The 17,736-nt window shown below is 37.5% G+C and overlaps 4 protein-coding genes across 4 annotated transcripts; 2 read left to right on the top strand and 2 right to left on the bottom strand.

Annotated features, from left to right (window-relative positions):
* Positions 1–2,921: 2,921 nt before the first annotated feature.
* EAF01_001112 (uncharacterized protein) lies at positions 2,922–3,458 on the bottom strand (the record flags this gene model as incomplete). Its single annotated transcript, XM_038909362.1, has 1 exon — positions 2,922–3,458. The coding sequence occupies one exon, from the start codon at positions 3,456–3,458 to the stop codon at positions 2,922–2,924; it is 537 nt and encodes a 178-aa protein (XP_038774174.1).
* Positions 3,459–7,354: 3,896 nt separating this feature from the next.
* On the bottom strand, positions 7,355–12,208 carry EAF01_001111 (uncharacterized protein; the record flags this gene model as incomplete). The annotated part of the gene is made up of 1 exon (XM_038909361.1): positions 7,355–12,208. One exon carries the CDS (start codon positions 12,206–12,208, stop codon positions 7,355–7,357), a length of 4,854 nt encoding a protein of 1,617 aa, XP_038774173.1.
* Positions 12,209–13,525: 1,317 nt separating this feature from the next.
* Positions 13,526–14,059, top strand: EAF01_001110 (uncharacterized protein; the record flags this gene model as incomplete). Its single annotated transcript, XM_038909360.1, has 1 exon — positions 13,526–14,059. The coding sequence occupies one exon, from the start codon at positions 13,526–13,528 to the stop codon at positions 14,057–14,059; it is 534 nt and encodes a 177-aa protein (XP_038774172.1).
* Positions 14,060–16,063: 2,004 nt separating this feature from the next.
* EAF01_001109 (uncharacterized protein) lies at positions 16,064–16,771 on the top strand (the record flags this gene model as incomplete). The annotated part of the gene is made up of 2 exons (XM_038909359.1): positions 16,064–16,332; positions 16,387–16,771. One exon carries the CDS (start codon positions 16,064–16,066, stop codon positions 16,325–16,327), a length of 264 nt encoding a protein of 87 aa, XP_038774171.1. The 3' UTR covers positions 16,328–16,332; positions 16,387–16,771.
* Between the last annotated feature and the right edge of the window lie 965 nt (positions 16,772–17,736).

Here is a 17,736-nt window from a genome sequence, read left to right as displayed (position 1 = left end):
TTATAGTCCACTTATTATTTATAGTAATGAAATACCACCTTTTATAAGGTTTCAAATCAGCCGGAAATCATTATTATTATACTGATTTCCCCTTCAATATAATAAAAGAATTAAAGACTCTTTCCACAATTAAAATATACTCTATAAATAATAATTAAGTTTTAAAACCAAACTCCTTTTTCTAAATAAAAAAATGTTCTGAGCTTCCTAGAACTAGTTCATTTAATCTCTAGTCTTTTTATATACCTACTTCATTTATATTATAATAATATTGAAGCTTAATATAATAAATTAAAAGTAAATCCAACTTTAAAAATAATTAATTAATAATATCGATAATTATATTTTTAATATATATTACATTAATCTTAACTTGTTTTTTAATTCTAATTTCTAAATTCCTTTAAAGAAAGTTTTATATTCATTGTTTTTTAAGTATAAAATTACTTTCCTTAATATTAAAAAGGTGCTCCCTAATTTCACAAATTTATTAATATATAAAACTAATATTTAAAGACTCTTAAACTAATATTTAATTTATTGATTGTTTTTTTTATATTAAGGCTATCTTTTATATATATTATATATCTTTATTATAAAATAAGTAACTACTTATACAATTTTGAAAAATAACCCTTAAAATTCTATAATTCGAAATAGATTATTGAATTGAACATTTATTTATTACTACATATAAAGTTGAATTAATATCAATTTCGATATATATCTTAGACATAATATAAATAATAATATATTAAAATTTTAAATCAATTGATTCAAAAATTGTAAAGTTATTAAAGATTTAAAGTGGGAGGTTGTTTTCTATAGTAAGCTTTTTTAAGGTGGCTTAAAAGAGGGATGGTTCGAAAGTGGGGTACCCGACTTACTAAGTTCAGTGCCCTACTTTTAGGCCATCTTTCTTTTAGGCCATCTTTCTTTTAGGCCACTTCTCTTTTGGGCCACTTTTTCGCACCAAAAACAATAAAAATCACGATTTTTAATTTCTTTATTTATCAATATTATTGATTGAAATTTAAATTATAGATACTTTATATAAATATAAGCTAATTCTGAGATTTTCAGATTTTTAGTAATTGTAGCTCTTTGAGTTATATCTTATTATTTAATTTGAAGTTATTAGAACCCTGTTCCCACCTACCTGCCCCATAATAATCACATACAAATTCGAAATTTTGATAAAAATATTAATAACTTTTCAAGAAAAATTATTAAAAATAAACTATAAAATTTTATTATATCATTTTATATAATTATATATAAAAATCTAAGCTTCGAATTTTTATTATTTTATATTAAGATTTTATTTGAAATTTTAAAATTTACAGGGATTAGAAATCAATGATTTCTTTATAAATCGATATCCACTTATTTTTTATATATATTTTTTTCGAGCTTTATTATCACAAATATCTAAAAACTTTTATGAAATTTTATAATTTATTTTTAGTAATTTTTGTTGAAAAGTTATTATTGTTTTTAATAAGATTTCAAATTTATATGTAATTCCCATACAAATTCGAAAATCAATATTTCAATCTTTTGAATTTCAATCAAAAGAATTATAAAAAATCTAAAACTTTTAAAACTGATTAATATCTATATAAAGATTATTTATATAAAGTTTTATTAAAACATATTTAGTTTTAAAAAAGATATTAATATTGTTGGAAATCACATGTGTAGCACGTGTGTGGCACGTGCACACCACTATAAAACTCCTCTATCCGGGCCTTCCGGATATATAGACTTTAACCATATATTCAATATACTACTCTATATGCGTAACTTGCTGTTTATTTCTGACAAATATATCAAAATGGCTAGTTTTGGTGTAAAGGGTGGCCCAAAAGAGGGGTGGCCCAAAAGTAGGGCACTGAACTTACTTGAAGATTCATCTATATCAATTTCACGATCTCCTACATCAAGTTGTGCTTTCCTAATAGCTTTGATCCCTATAAACTTCGAATTTGGACTAGTCTTTACTGCTTTCCTTTTCTTGGGAATAATAGATTCCAATTTGTGTTTTAATTGCTTCACTTGATTCTTTGATTGCATAAGTTTATAATCTTTAGCATTAAAACCTTTCGAAATCTTATGAAAAAGTAAGCGCCATATGGTAAGATCGATATCTTTCTTCTAGGTCATAATATATGTATATTTTCGAATGTTAGATGCTTTTTGAGGGGGTTTCCATTCAACAAAAGATGAATTTATATTCCAAGTTAATATTAAATTATTATCTAAAGTAGGATTAAATAGTAGTATCTCTTTATTACTATTTTCAAGCAAAAGTCGACTTATAAGAGGTTTAGCTATATTCTTAGACCATAAACCACTAGCTCTTCATCCTGATTTGATATTTTTTGCTAATAATACTTCTTTTCAAGCTTCTTGATAGTAAGAAAGGAAAGAATACTTTTTAACTAATGTAGAATCAAATAATAATATACTTAATTTATTAAGTATATATTGATATACGTTTTTTAAGCTTAAAAATATTAATAAATCAAAAGGCTGTAGAACATGTAATGTATATAGTAATAAGAATAAGAGATATATATTATTTTCAAAGTAGAGCTTTATAAGTAAAGTGGTTTCATAACTTCCATGCCTGTTTAAGATAAGTAATCGAGGATCATCAGGGACTACTAGTATTGCAGAGAGGGGATAAATACCTTTTTTAATCACTCTAGAGCTGTTTCATTGGCTATATATTCATTCTTTGTGGCGGTAAAGCTCCATTCATCATACAAAAAGAGATTTGTAAGGAACCATTACTGTTAAATATTCTTTTCTTTGAAAATAACTAATAAATCGAAAGCTCTTCTAATAACTGAAATGTATTCAATGAAAGAGATCTATAGTTTTGAACTAGGTTGCTTTTTTTGAATAGCTTTTTGCTAAGAACTTCCTACTACTAGCCCATTTAGACCCTGACCCTCCATAATACCAGCTTCGTCCATATTCCACCTATTTTCTGGCTTAATATGCTTGATATCGGGGAGATCGAGCTTTTTAAACCACTCCTTTAATGTATCAGTAGTAGTACCTGTAACTCGTGCTGAATCGATTCTAGTCTGATATTTGGTTCTAATCTCTGGATTCCTACGAATAAAATTTCGTATCCATCGCTTTCCAAGTGTTGGATCCTCCTCTCGTTGAATAAGGAGAATCTCGCCAATCTCTCTTATTTGTCGGTGTGTTGGGCTAACTCCCAATGCTTCTTGTATCAATATCCAACTTGCTAGCTGTTTCTCCTGAATTGGAGCTATCTTTTGCTGGTTTTGAGTACTCAATCGATGCGATAAACCTCCATTTATACGATCTTGAAGAGTAGCTCTTGGTATACCATAATCCAAAGCAGCTTTTCGTATTGATTGATCATTCACGATCGCTCTAAGTGCCATTGCAATATCGTCTTCGGTATATGACCTCATCACAATCTAATTAATAAGTCTTCAAAATTTCAGATTAATTGATTGAAGGGTTGTAGAGTTATTGAGATTTTAAGAAGATAGGTTGCTTCCGGAGGTGTAGATTTCGAGGTGGCCGAAATGAGGGGTAATGAACTTAATACTATGGCATCTCAAGTTGTAGAACACAAAAACAAAGATATGGAAGTTCTTCTATACCTGTTAGCAAAGCCTTTCCCTGAGCCTTTTCCCTGGCAATAATTAGCATAAGCTAATCTAAATAGCCGATACTATCGCTCATCCTTTCGATCTATTGTGTCGCGATGCATCGTATCCTTGAGCCTATGGCCCCGTAGTCACGTATTTATTTGATTAGTGACATGGAATTACACCACTTCTTTTACCTCGGGGTTATTCTCAGTCTCTGCTTGTCTAACTTCAAAAAGTCAAAAAAAAAACATTAATAAAGTTATATAACTTAGACCTGATACAGCCCAGCAAACTGATCAGATGGCTAGAAGTATGGTTTAATACAGGACTAAGTTTCTACAGCAATCAGGGGAGCTCAAGCAAAGTTAGTCTTCTAGGCTTACTAGCTTAGAGATAGAATCAAACCTAAGACAACTCTACTTAGCATGTGTTACCAGCATTGCTGACTACGGATCAATGATTTGATGGCAGGGATAACCCCAATTCAGAAACTATCTTCAGATTCCGCTAGGGAAGAATATAGAGAGTGTATTTTATTTTATTTTATTGAGGTATAGTTACTTGATGTACAGTAACAGAACTTCGTTAATATAGCTTCGATTTTACAAATATAATAATTATCTTGTAATAGAAAGTAATTAAGTTCATCAATGATTTCAACAAAAGTTTTATAAGGTTACAGAATTATGTTTTGAATGCTAATTAGAAAACCAAGTGTATACATATGAATGTGAATATTTTATACATAACGAATATTTAAATCACCACTATATACGACGGGCTAATATTGCAGATGCCTTTTTTATTATAAATAATACGAATCTTAATTTGCAAAAATAAAATCAAAATGTATAGTAATGCCTCATTCTGCCAATTGGAAAGTACTTTTTTGCCTCTGGATGACTAGGAAAACGATTCCGTGTAGTCTGTCATTGGTAGATGTCGTGTTACGCCCGTCTCCAATATTTTTCCAGTGTGTTGAGAGCAATTTAGGTAAATCATTGCAATATGCGCTGAAAGTGATTTCCGTCTGTGTAACATTGTAAAAATTGGACCATTCGTCGCTCTCTTCTTTATTAAAGGAACCCTTTTCTTTACCCTCTATTAATATATCACCAATGAGCTTAAGATATTTTTTTGCTTCGGATCTTTCCTTTATAGTTCCCCATAGGTGAATATTTGCTAGAAATTTCTCAATATAATCTCAAGTAGTAGCATTAATTATAGAACTCATTGAGTTTGAATCCTTCTCCCGTAATTAATACATCACTACTTGTGAATTCGCTTAAAGCAAGCTCATTCTTAGCCAAAAATCCGAGTACGCTCAAAATCTTTACCAGTCAGTACGAAACATCTTATAGCTTTTTGACTCAACCTACATCTTTGTATATCCTATGTGCGTCTCTTGTATTCCATTGAAGTTGCGATATCGCTGCTTTAGTAGTTACAAATAATGGAGTTTTTGAAATATATAGCTCACACATTCCTGATGTGTGATCAATTAGAGTAACATGGGTATCAATTTCTTTCCATCCACCGTCATCAAAGCTGATGATATTGTTATGATTGAGTTGATATAATGTTTGATATTCCGCATTAGTCTTTTCAGTAGTGATACGTGTGAGATTCTATAATAAGTATACTAAATCACTTATTAATATCTTACTAATCAAGTTATATATATATTAATAATATAAGTATAATATGATTTTATATTATAAAATTATATTATTATATTATAATATAGCTATATCTCTTATCAAATTAATTTATAATGAAATAAAATGAAATGGAATTATATGGAAGATTGTTAATAAATTAACTAAATTGATTAATTGTATTTTTCTTTTATAATATAAAATAATTCTATAAGATTTAATTCAAATCAATCTTATTTATAAGTATAAAAACTATTAGAATTTCATTATAAATTATATAAATCTAGAATATTCTTTAAAGAAAACCTAGGAAAAAGCAAGTAAATTCAGCTTAATTAAGCTCTTTCTTATAATTTATCTTCAATTCAACTCTTATATTATATTCGATTCGTTCTTTAAGCTAAAGTGACTAAGTCTTCCATTATTATTAGAATATTATTATTATTATTATATTCTGGAAAATTACCTCTAAAATATTTAAAGTGTAAATTTTATAATTACTCAAAGTGGTGTGGTTTTTGAGGTGGTCGAAAAGAGGGGGTGGTCGAAAAGAGGGGGTGGTCGAAAAGAGGGGGTGGTCGAAAAGAGGGGGTGGTCGGAAAGTGGGGTAGTTGACTTATAAGTGTCAGTTCTCGGTATCAAGTTAGATGAATGAGGTAAATGAGTCGAGAATTGTGATATAGAGTGGTGTTATTAATGAGTTCGATATGAAAATAAGGCGGGTGGATAGGGTTGAATAAGTAGATAACAAGTGAGCAAGGGATGATGATTTCACGCTTTGGATTTTCCACAAGCTCCTGCGTTCTACATTTTCATTCCACTGTTACCCAATCTTTTATCTCAGGAGTCGCTGCGGTCTCTCTTTATGATGGTTACACAGCGAATTGGAAATCCATTTATTAATCTGCTAACAATGTAAATATCAAATTCCTACTATTATTACGCAAGAATTATATTTTCGATAATAAACCTATTCAACCTAGAATGTTTGTTGGTATCTTTAAAACAATTATTAAGTAGTCTATTAGGGTTATTTTTATTAATAGGTTTATTCAAAAGTATTAAGACTATGATTTTATTTATATAAAGCTTATTTCTTTAGTATTTCTTAATACCTTTTTCTCTTTGACGTTTTTTAATATTTCCTTTTTATCTGTTTTTTATGGTGGCTGATATAAAATTATTGATAAATAAAAGGTTAGGAAGATTTTGTTTGAGTAATACCTTTTGGAATAGGAATGGTCTATTCCTTTCCAAACTTATTGGAACTTTATGATGTATATGACTTAATTTGAGATCTTTTATCAAAACATTTCAGCTCTTTCTTTATTTGAGTATATAGACTTTTCATTTGAACGGGATTTAAGATGGGAGGGTGATGGAGAGTGGGAGGGTGTTAGTTATGTATTTCACTTTCGTTGCAACTAATTTGTACGAGATCATATACATAATTACAAAATCATCGAGGGTAAGCATCCAAGGATAAACTTAGCACCTTTTACAAACCTCAAAACCTTATCTCGATATCCATTCTAGAAAGCCTGACGCATGAGATAGCTTGAGAGGTGCTAATTTGATCTATGCAACTCATGATTTGTGCAATCTTATCGAAAGAGGATCTCTCGGGGACGGCCCCAAATATTAAATGGTAGTTCGGGACCGAAATTTTGACATCCCCTATCGGCATTACGAATTTACCGCGGTAGTCCTCCTATTATATAACATATTGCGATTCAGCTTTTTTGGCACATCAATTTCAAACTTTACCCAAGAGTTTACTCGTTTCGATTTTAATTCGTCCAAAAACTCATATCTGTTTGAATATTGGGCTCAATTAGAACATACAATATAAAGCCAAAAAATATTTCATTTTACAACTTAGGTGAGCCAATGAATGACAAATTTGAATAAACTCAACACAAAACTATATTTTCCCGCTGCCTAAGTAGACAAGGATACTACGAAGAGGAACTGCCAAGGCAGTATTTTGTAACAGTTCGTTTATTCGAGTTTTGAGTATGCCATGCATGGCAGAGGTTTGACTTTACCGTCTCAAGAATGGCCCCCAACCTGGAGGATAGTGACCTCCCGACTCTTTTTGTCTATCAGAAACGAGATTCTATCACCTTGAGAGGCCCTGATCTCGTACTGTGGCGGTTTCGACCCTCTGAATTTCGTAAAGTTCATATCACCTGCTCGATCGGCGGCCTGTCTAGGAGAAAGTCTCTCCTCCCGGACCAACCTACGAAAATCGACAAATTTTTCGGACGCTGGACCATTTTTGCCTCCCACATTTGGCAAATCCTTTGCTTGAATCCACGTCCAGGGCTCTCTATTTTCAATCTCCTTGATTCTACCCTTCATTTCCATTAGACCTTTGTTGAAAAGTTTCTTTTCTGCAGCACTCATTTTGTTCCATGAATCGAATTTGCTAAATTGATCCGCTTGTAATTTGAATCGTTTAAAGGAGTGTACCGTGCCAATCTTGCTAGGCATAACTGGTTTACCGCCTGCCACGCGTAGCTTCTCTGCACCAGCGAGCAGCTGTTCGAGCGTCTCACTAACTGACTTGAAAACCTTATTTGCACCCCGAGATAGACCCCTGCTGACCATATTTCCTATACCGCCGAAAATAACATCGCTACCAACACTCTGCAAATCAGGGATTCTCCCTGCGGCAACGTCGTATACAGCACCAGTTCCAACATCAGATGCAACAGCAACAGCCAGATCCACGCCGACTTCGATTGCCACCGAGGCACCGTCCGTGAGAATACCTGCTAGAACACTCAGTGCAAACCCGACTATAGCTTGGGCCAGATTTCGCCAGGTGATCTGGATACCAAATATGCTAAAGTGACCTGAAGGGTCGATGCGGTTGATTGGATCACCATAACAATAGGCGTAGGAATTTATATCGCCGGAAGTGAATGGACTCCAAGAGTCTGGACTATGGAAGCGCATCAGGACGGGATTATACACGCGATATCCGTTTCCGAGATGATACCAGCCAGTAACGGGGTCTCGCCACTGTCCGTTCCAACCGATAGCAGACTGGGCGTTGCTGAAACCGTATGGTGTATAGACTTGGTTGTAGATTTGAGAGGGCTCACTTGTGTCCAGCCAGGCGAGAACAGATTGGTGATTGTCGGAAGTCCAGAGCTGGGTGGATGTCTCGTTACTCTCCTGGAGTATTTGACCCCAGTGTTGGTCTCCGCTAGATACATAGCTAATATTAGCACCGCCGCTCGTAGCAGCAACTAGTATCTCTCCTCGGTAATGTAGATGATAATCTGGTTTGCCAGGTACTTTCTGAGTAAGCAATCTGCCATGAGAGTCGTAGTAGTACTGACACAAGATCGTCTGGTCTTCGTTGCGTACAGCTTTCAAGGTACCAGAAGTGTCATACTCCAGAGTCTGGCCCTGTTCATCCTGGGTCAAACATCCATTGTCATCATACTCAAGCTTAACCTGTGGTTTCTCATCAGGGTGCGTGTTTGAAATAAGAATGAGTTGGCAGGGGTCTTTATCAGAGTATGTGTAGCGAGCAATGTTCTGACTGTCATCTTGGAAGTGGGTAGTGACCTGCTTCAGACCACCAACTTCCGTGAATGTGTACTCCTGATGGAGCACTTTACGTCCATGTTCATCAATTGGAAGTTCGGTTCCTTGAACTTCATAGTCAAACAATCGGCCCATATTGTCATACTGAAAGTTTTCTTGTCGGATCGTGTTTCCACTACCGTCTTTCAATTCACGGATTTGGACTCTGTTTTCCGTATCATATTTCACCTGGCTTAAGACATAAAGCACAGTCGGGCCTTGGAAGACTGTACGCTTGGTCTCACGCCCAAAATCATCGTAATCCAAGACTGTCATTAGACTCGTATCCTTCTTGTTATCATGTACGATACTTTGTGCAAGGCGGTTCGCGTCGTCGTATTTGAGTGTGATTGTTATTGGTCCTTGTGATAGCTGTTTAAGCCTTCCATAATGATCATAATCTAGTACTTGGTCTTGGCCGTGAACATCGGTATAGTCCTGGAGTTTACCATTCATGGAGTAAGAATACTTAGCCGAAAGCTGCATCTCCATTCCTTGACCAATAGTTATGCTTTCGGACTTCAACAAGCCCGATGGCAGATAATCCAACTCCTCTGTACAGTATGGATTTGTGCTCTCCCGTACTTCAGCTGTTTTCGGGTCGTACTGATAACTGCACGGATTATCACTGGTTGCCAAATCCTTCAGAGCATAGTTCAAAGCTTTCTCATAGTCCAAATGAAGCTTGTCGTTCTTAGGAGTCGTGATATCGCTAGGCTGAGGCGAGCTACCTTCATAGGACAGAAGAGTTTGACGATTAGCTATTTGCCGACTTTTTGCACGGCTTAGCCCGTCGAAAGGCTGTTGGCCAAGAAAAATACCTGATACCTGGATAGATTCAGGGAGAGGATCAGTAGTATGAGCTGCGTATCGGGTATTTCCGAAACGATTATCCTGCCAGGTTGTATGGCTCACACGATTGAAGCAATCGTAGGTGTACTGGCTGGTATTGTCAAGACTGTCTTTCTCTTGAATTGTTCTCCCTAGACCATCATTGGTGTAGGTAACGTTGCTATACATGCTACCATTTGCATTAAAAAGTGCTGTCTGGATAAGATAATCTTGAGACTCGAAGGAGGCCTTCTTTTGCCCTTGAGCCTTGATTCCCTCCGTGTAAGTCTGCTCAATTGGATCTGTCACTGCCAAAGTAATAACGCCATTACTATCAGTCACCTTGCACACATATCCCCAGTCATCATATTCATAGTCATGACTGGCGGACTGTTTCTTGGGCCCGTCCGAAGCCCTTAACCAGTCGATATCCGTCATTCTAATGCATTGTCCAAGTGCGTTGTAACTTTGCTCCTGTACAGTGCGGAACGTTCCTGTGTAGGCATCAAGCTTCCATTCTCCGTCATCGTCTTGCCTCTCTACTTGGCAAACTCTCTGCAAACCGTCGGTGGTAGATCGGGTCTTCACTCCCTTGGCATCAGTTACAGTGAGACTGCAACCTGCTGTATCGCCCAAAAAGGCATATTCATGAATCTCTGTTGCTTCATATACAGTGCTTGGAGAAGTTGTAGTATTGATTTGTCGACCAATCTGATCGTATGTAAATTGAGTCTCAATGCCGGCTTCATCTACATGGCTCATAATTCGTCCTTCAGCCATAGAAAAAATCGTTTTGTTTTTCACTTGGAAATTATCGAAGCTCTGAAGCTGCGTTGTCTCACTAAATCGATCGGCTTCGTACTGGTAGGTCCAGGATTGCACCATGGGACTTTTATCATACAACATTGACGTCTGCTGCTTATAACGGCCATGGTCTCTTTCATCTAGCTGGCTAACATATGTCCTGTCAATACTGCAGTTACATGGGCCGTTATCCGCGAAAGATTGAGACTGTTGGAGTAGAACAAAGGAGGGGTTTGGCGCACCCTGAGCTGTAGGAAGCTCTCTATAGGTGTGGCGTGCAGTCCGCACAGGAGCCTGGCCAGGCTTCTTGGGAGGGGTGATAGTTTGCTCTTTTAAATAGCGTTGAAAACCATGAGGGTCAGCAGGACATTTACTGGTCTCCCCATTTGGCTGATAATAAGCACGCGTTGTCTTGACGCCATCTATCTGAGTGTCCGAAGTAGGGTTGCCCCATTCGTCAAACTCATGAGAAGTTATCTCATCCCGAAACAACGATGGGTTAGCCAAATCACAGTATGTTGTTTTAACGCTTTTTGGTAGTTGGAACTGTGGTGGCTGATGCACTAGTGCAACATTTGGTTTGACATAGTATTCAACAGTTTGCGTAATCTGCTTTCCATTTAGGTCTCGCTTAGTCTCAACGATCAAGTGAAATTTGTTGTAGGTATATTTGGTCTTTTGACCACCATCGACGGATACAGTAGCAGTGTATGTGTAGTTGTCTCTCACGCGATAGAGATTGTCCTCGCCATATTTCCAATGATCAACGGCTCCGTACCCGAGGAAGTTGTTAGTGCCGTAGTCGTAGAGCGTTTTGATAGCAGGCTGTTGGTTTCCAGGCTTGATGATGTGCTGTCTGACAACTGGAATGGACTCATAGGGGCCTCCTGGTGGCACTTTAAACCCAGATGAATTATATGTGACCTCTTCCACCAAACCCAAAGGACTGCGGATGTTGGACAGACAAATGAGCGGCCCATAAGCAATGTAAGCAAACTTCCATTTTGCACCATCTGTCAAAGGCAGCCAAAACTCCTGTAGCTGACCTCCTCTGATTACTGCAGTGAAGGTAGAGAGGCTTGCAGCCCCTGGAGAATGAACAATCTCCACGTGCGGATCTCGATAGTTGATCTGTAGCAAAATCTCGTCGCCATCTTGTACTTTGCTCAGTCTTGGTTGGCCATTAATTGGAATCCAGACAAGAGTCAATGCGCGCCCATTAGCTGCGTAAATTTTGACAGGGACATTCGTGTTATAGACGTTGTGAGCGTTGGAAAGAAGTTCAATTTTTCCATCCTTGTGGATAATCTCGAAATCGGAACCTTTCTGCTGAAACTTGAAGCTTTTCAGCTTTTGGTCCTCGACAAGTAGACCTCCACTGTTGGAGACTTGGTAGTGTTCTCCAGTAGAGAGTATAAGGCTACGTGGTGCAATGTGCTGGTACTGAGAAAGATTCAATGACCAACCCTTGCCGAAGCCAATGTTTGCAGTGTTCAAGGGGCTAAACCGAAGAGATAGCTTGAATGGTGCACAATTACGGGCTTTGGCCGGGGCCTCATACAAGGCGATGGAGGAGGTATATTGTCCGGTTCGAGCATCAACACCTTCTTGGACAAAGCTTCCAAAGTTGACTCCCTGTGAGTACAGTGTGTTTTCGCTGCTTGGCATTGTTTACCGCTTTTAATATAATCGAGGTTTGGAAAAGTGTGTGTTTCAATATCGATTTTAGTAGAGCAATGTTTTCATTCTTGAGGTAGACTTTAAAGTAATGCTGGGGTGTGACTTTAATTCTTAGTAGTTAATTTAGCTGAAGAAAATGCACACGTTGAGAAGAGCGACATCTCAATTTAACTCATTCGAACTTCACGACATCACGGACACATAGCACAGCTATACACAATCAGTGGCATTGGCATCCTGGTGAGATGACATTTCGTTATTTTCAACTCTCCCATTGGCAACGATAAAGCCTCCAACCACCCTAATTTTTTTTACTGGCTTAAAGATCAATGTGAGACCAGTCTAATACTACAGTTTTAGCTCCAAAAGTTTTTAGTACGCCTCAAAGTGTATGGAAATTATTTTGTGGAGCATGAATCCGAGCAGGCAGTACCAAGATTTTCCTCACTTATATCAAGTTAACTAAACGGCTTGTCTTTTTAAAGTTTTCAATCACCTTACGAGTATGTTTCATATCGGCGGCGCCATTTGCGCCTTCCGACGCCTCTAAAAGTTACACCTCTACTTTAAAGTCATCCATTTAGCGTCAGTCAGCCGCTAGATCTGTATTTTGACATTTAGCTAGATCCCTGACGCCGCATCGCAGTTTAAAAAATAAAGCCTCAAATTCATCAAATATCGAGATATCGTGCAGATCATTGAGGAGTGGCTGGCTGACAGTGTTAAAGTTTTCGTTAGCTCGCTTACACTACAGAGCATTACCTGAACTACTAGCTCTTTTACGTCCATAAAATGCCATGCATTTAACTTTTTCTGGGATGGTTTTGCATCTGGTTCCTCCAAAATTTCGTATTTATGCGGAGTGCTATGGAGATTTCCATCCCCAACGCAAGGGCCTAGTCAATCTGTGCATTTTAGAAATCAAGTAATACAAAATTTGCCATTTGTCGGGTGCTTGTGTAGTGTATCACTTCACATGGTGGAGCAGAAAGATGATCAATTTTCTGATTCTCTCGGTAGACCAGGGATGCTACACCGGCATATGTAGCTAGTAGATATTGCATCAATATCTCCATACTTCGTTACATCCCGCTACACCATGACATAGTAACCAACCTACAAATGACTGTATCTTCCATCAAATCTTGCCCCATCACACATATATACTTGAACCAGATCCTTCTTTGGAATTGAAGCAAAATTCTTTCAAGACAAAAACCAACCAGTAACTTTCCCTTTACTTGCAAGCTGAGAGAAGTAGAAATTACTGACTCCTATAGCTCAGTACAAAACCCACATTACACCATGCATTTTTCGAGAATTTCCAGCGTTTTAGCTCTTGCCTCGACTGTCCTAGCAGGCCAATGCTACAACCATGCCGAGGGCGCCCACAAAGTAAAGTGCGTTCACAAAGACGAGTTATCAAAATTTGCCGACGACTACTGTCATGAGAACTGGAACAAGCTTGTTGGAGACTGGATCGACTATAACGATCGAAGCGGAAACACCGCCAACATTGGCAAGGTTGCTAATTTCGGTTCCAAACAAGCCTGTGTTGTTGCCTTTTCTCAAGTTGTGGAAAGTTGCTACAATGGCTGGGATGGCGGTCAGTGGGTCGCTGATGGAACTTTGTTGAACATCAACTTCTGCAAGTGGTCGGCGGAACCTAAGAGAGTTCGATATGATGCATTGAACGCTAGACCTGAGGCTCCAAGAGTTAGATATCAAGGACCAAGAGAAGCTAAGAGAGTTGCATGGGATGGACTCAGAGGCGATCATGAACATACAGCCAAGAGAGTTGGATACCAGGGACTGAGACTTCAATCTAATGATTTGTAGGGAGAATAGGTCGTACAACTTGTCTTCCTTCTTATTCTTCTATGTTCTTCGATGGAGTGATGGAAGTTGCGATGCAGAAATAGTGGCATTTTTGTATTTTGCTTTGGTAGATTGCCCGCGATGGACTTTGAGGTAACTCCTCACCAAGCTCCATAAGAGTCTATCAGCCAGAGGGGAGATTTATGGTCACAATGGAGGTTCAGTTGTATGCATATTTGAGTATCAAGATTCTTGAATCGATATCATTCATTTGATTTGAACATCAGCTTTGTAAGAAGTGAATTTATATTGTTTATGAACTTCATTCAATTTTTTGTTGACCGTATTTATAATCACATCTGATCATCACTCTATCTTATGACGATGGAAATCTTATGGTCCCAGAGCCCCTAGAAGCGTAGAGTATCAAAGAATCCGAAATGCAATTCCGACTATCATGTGGATGATCAAGAGACATTCAACTACTATCATTCTTAGGGACTATGGACGTGCTTTGCTATAAGACATTCCTATTAACTTTGACCTCTTGCCTCGATAAAAATGATTCCAAAATAAAAGAAGATGGGAAAAAATCGGAATTCCATTTTCGACGAGTGTTGATCCAAGTGAAAGCGAGTATAGGCAGGAAAGGAACATCATGAGGACGGAAATTTCCATGCACTAAATGTATACTTTCGTATACATTCTTCGAGCAATAACTTGTCTTCCATTACACCAAAAATGATGTGGTGATCGACATAACGGGAGACAAGTCCACCAAAGCACGATTTCCTAATGGGAAATACGAGATAATACCACGCACTATCATCTCGATTCTTGGGAATACATATCTTCCCGGTACCAGCTGAAATAAAATTCAATGCAACGTTACTTCGTAGAGATCTCGATGTTTGTTTCACAACACATCATTCTCAAGCAAAGTATACTCCGCATTTCACAGCATCATTATTCTCGGGGTGAAGTATTCACTGACATAATGCTGATACAATATGAGGAAAAGCTTTCGAAATATAGTAAGAGATAGTATAGAGTAGGCTACTGATTTAGTAATGTGTACCACAGTCCATCTGTAGATCGATGTCATACAAAGTAGGTTTATAATTAGCGCGATGTCCCGTCAGGCTTACCGAGAGCGGTGAAAGCTAACGATCATGTAATATTGTACGTATATCGAGAGAATTAAACTCGCTCCATGTGGGCAGAAAAATGGCACACCCAAAAGGTACTCCCTTTTCAAAGTTATTCACAAAATCAATTCAGGAATATTTCGAATTGAAAATTAAACATAATCTTTTAGAAATAATCAATTTAACGTACATGTAAAATTTATCGTATCTGGTCCATTATTCATAATATTATACAGTATTAAAGTACAAGTGTCTTTGATAGGTTTTTGGTTTTGAGTGGTTAGGCGTGTGGGTTTTCCCCATCCACATGGAGACTCGGTAATCTAACTTTGATCTTGGTGACATATCATGTGTGATGTGGTTGTAGGTCAACGTGAATGGCGTAGCTGATGGGAGACAATGCGACAGGTATCGGCACTGCAAGGGGCTGTTATGTAGTTAGCTGAACCATTTTTGTGGGGTACATAGACTAACTATGCATATGCATAGATGATCACGGGTCTACAAATGGAAACGATAATCGCTCTACTGTCCTACTTGCTGCTAATAGTTTCATTTGACAGAGGTAGTTGAAATTATCGGCAAACAGCAGAAAATAAGATTATCGCCATGCACATCGTGTCTTACCAGCGACTTGTCTTGGAGACAGAACCGGCCAGAGTGAGAGTGCCAGCAAATAACGACGTCATGGTAAATTTTACCTCCTAGAGCTTCATTTTTGCCAAAGGACTCTGTGTATAAATAGTCTTTCCTAGACCATCATATCACAACCATCAATCATCATCCAACTCTCACATCTTCAAATCTCAACAAATATTCACACAAGCATTCCATCTCCTTAACATCGAACAAAAAATCCCTCCCAACAATTTTCACCATGAAGTTCATTTATTTCGGATTCCTCCTTGCTGCCACCACTGCATACGCCTGCGGAGACAACGCCTATAGATGCAAGAATCCCGACAAATCAGTAGATGAGATGTGGCAAGTCACCCACAAGATTTGTAACAATCTTCAGGAGGACGATTGTTACTGTTCTCACTGGGCCGAATACTACTGCGACCCCTATGGTGGCAACGTTGAAAAATTCAAGCAGCAATGTGAGGATGAAGGCGAGAACTGGTACTGGAACGAATGTTAAGCAATGTAAGAAAATCTTGCCTAGGTACCTTTTTTTCCCCAAAGCTAACTTTTAATCAGTTCTCAGTTTAGGTGTCAGTGAAGAGGACGAAGGGATGGTATGAGGAGTGTTCAACGGATGGCTTTGTTAGTTCTGGACTCCACATCTGTCATTTGTTCTGCCTCGACACTATCTGAGTCTTGTTCCATCTCAGAAATTTGGTAAAGTATTGTTTGAGAAGGTCGTGGAACCTTAGATTCCACTCTTTTGGTTCGCTCGCAAGTTCACAGCATGTATTCAGGCTCTAGGCCCTTTTTAGCTAGAACCCTAACCAAGGAATCTTATATGCTGCATACTAAATGAACACAGAAAGACTTATCTTTTCTAAATGCAATTGTGAAATTCTTACAGCGAATATCTTGGGTATGAGAAATATGTCAATCGGGGCAAGAGGTTCTTTCAGTATTGAGTTTACGTAAGGAGGCTTTTGAAGTCATAAAGAAATCGAGTATATAGACTAAACAGTTTGATATCCTCCTCTAGCTCTCTCATGTCTAGGTCCTTGTCTGGTGAGTATCGAATAATTAGCAACCTGGTTGATTTCCTTCCGCGAGGTGTTCATACTTTCTGGACACCTCTCTTCCACAGCACAGTTATTGCAAACGAATTGTCGATTTTCTCGATGATATTCACATACCCAAGTGCGCAACAACTTTGTCTAAGTTTAAATATTTCGAACTCTATATCAGGTCAATCTAAGCTTTCCCGATCCTCTCAAGACAAGATATTAAGAGCCTGATATCAAGCAAAAATCTGGTGCTGCCAATTTACTGACATTCAAGGACTTCAAAACCATCCCTCCCCATCATCTTAAACAATATCAACTTGCCCAACGAAATTATCCCCAGACCTCAGTCAGCATCGTACCAAGTTCCCACTTCGTTATCATGAATACTGGAAAGATCGATTGTAAGCATACAAACTACCGAGATTACGGACTCCATTCCAATTCCACTAGAGAACCTTGAAAAAAAGATGAGATAAAATGAACTGTGTGCAAACTCATTTATAATAACCACGCAAAATTCCTCGAACTAGTTACCGAACTTTATAGCGAGCGCCGAGTCTGTAGCTATAACGTAAGTCATGGCGTAATGCGTCTAATGGCGTAATGCGTCTAATTGCGGGGAACCACTCTATTAAAATCTCAATTACTCAACAATCAACTATAATACAATCTCCAGTATCACTTTCAGATTCATCTTCAACTTCTTCTCCAATATCCTCTTCAGTTTCAGTTTCATATTCAATTACTTTCCCTTTCCCTTTTCCTTTTTTCATTGTCTGTACCTTAGTAGCTTTTTCGACTTCCACTACTGCATCACATAATTCTTGCGTAGAAATATGAAAATGACCCTTCAAAACTAGTC

This window comes from Botrytis porri (assembly GCF_014898465.1).
Source record: "Botrytis porri strain MUCL 3234 chromosome Unknown BPOR_002, whole genome shotgun sequence".
Lineage (NCBI taxonomy): Eukaryota > Fungi > Ascomycota > Leotiomycetes > Helotiales > Sclerotiniaceae > Botrytis > Botrytis porri.
The sequence above is the reverse complement of the archived record's forward strand: the minus strand, read 5'-3'. Positions and strand labels throughout refer to the sequence as shown.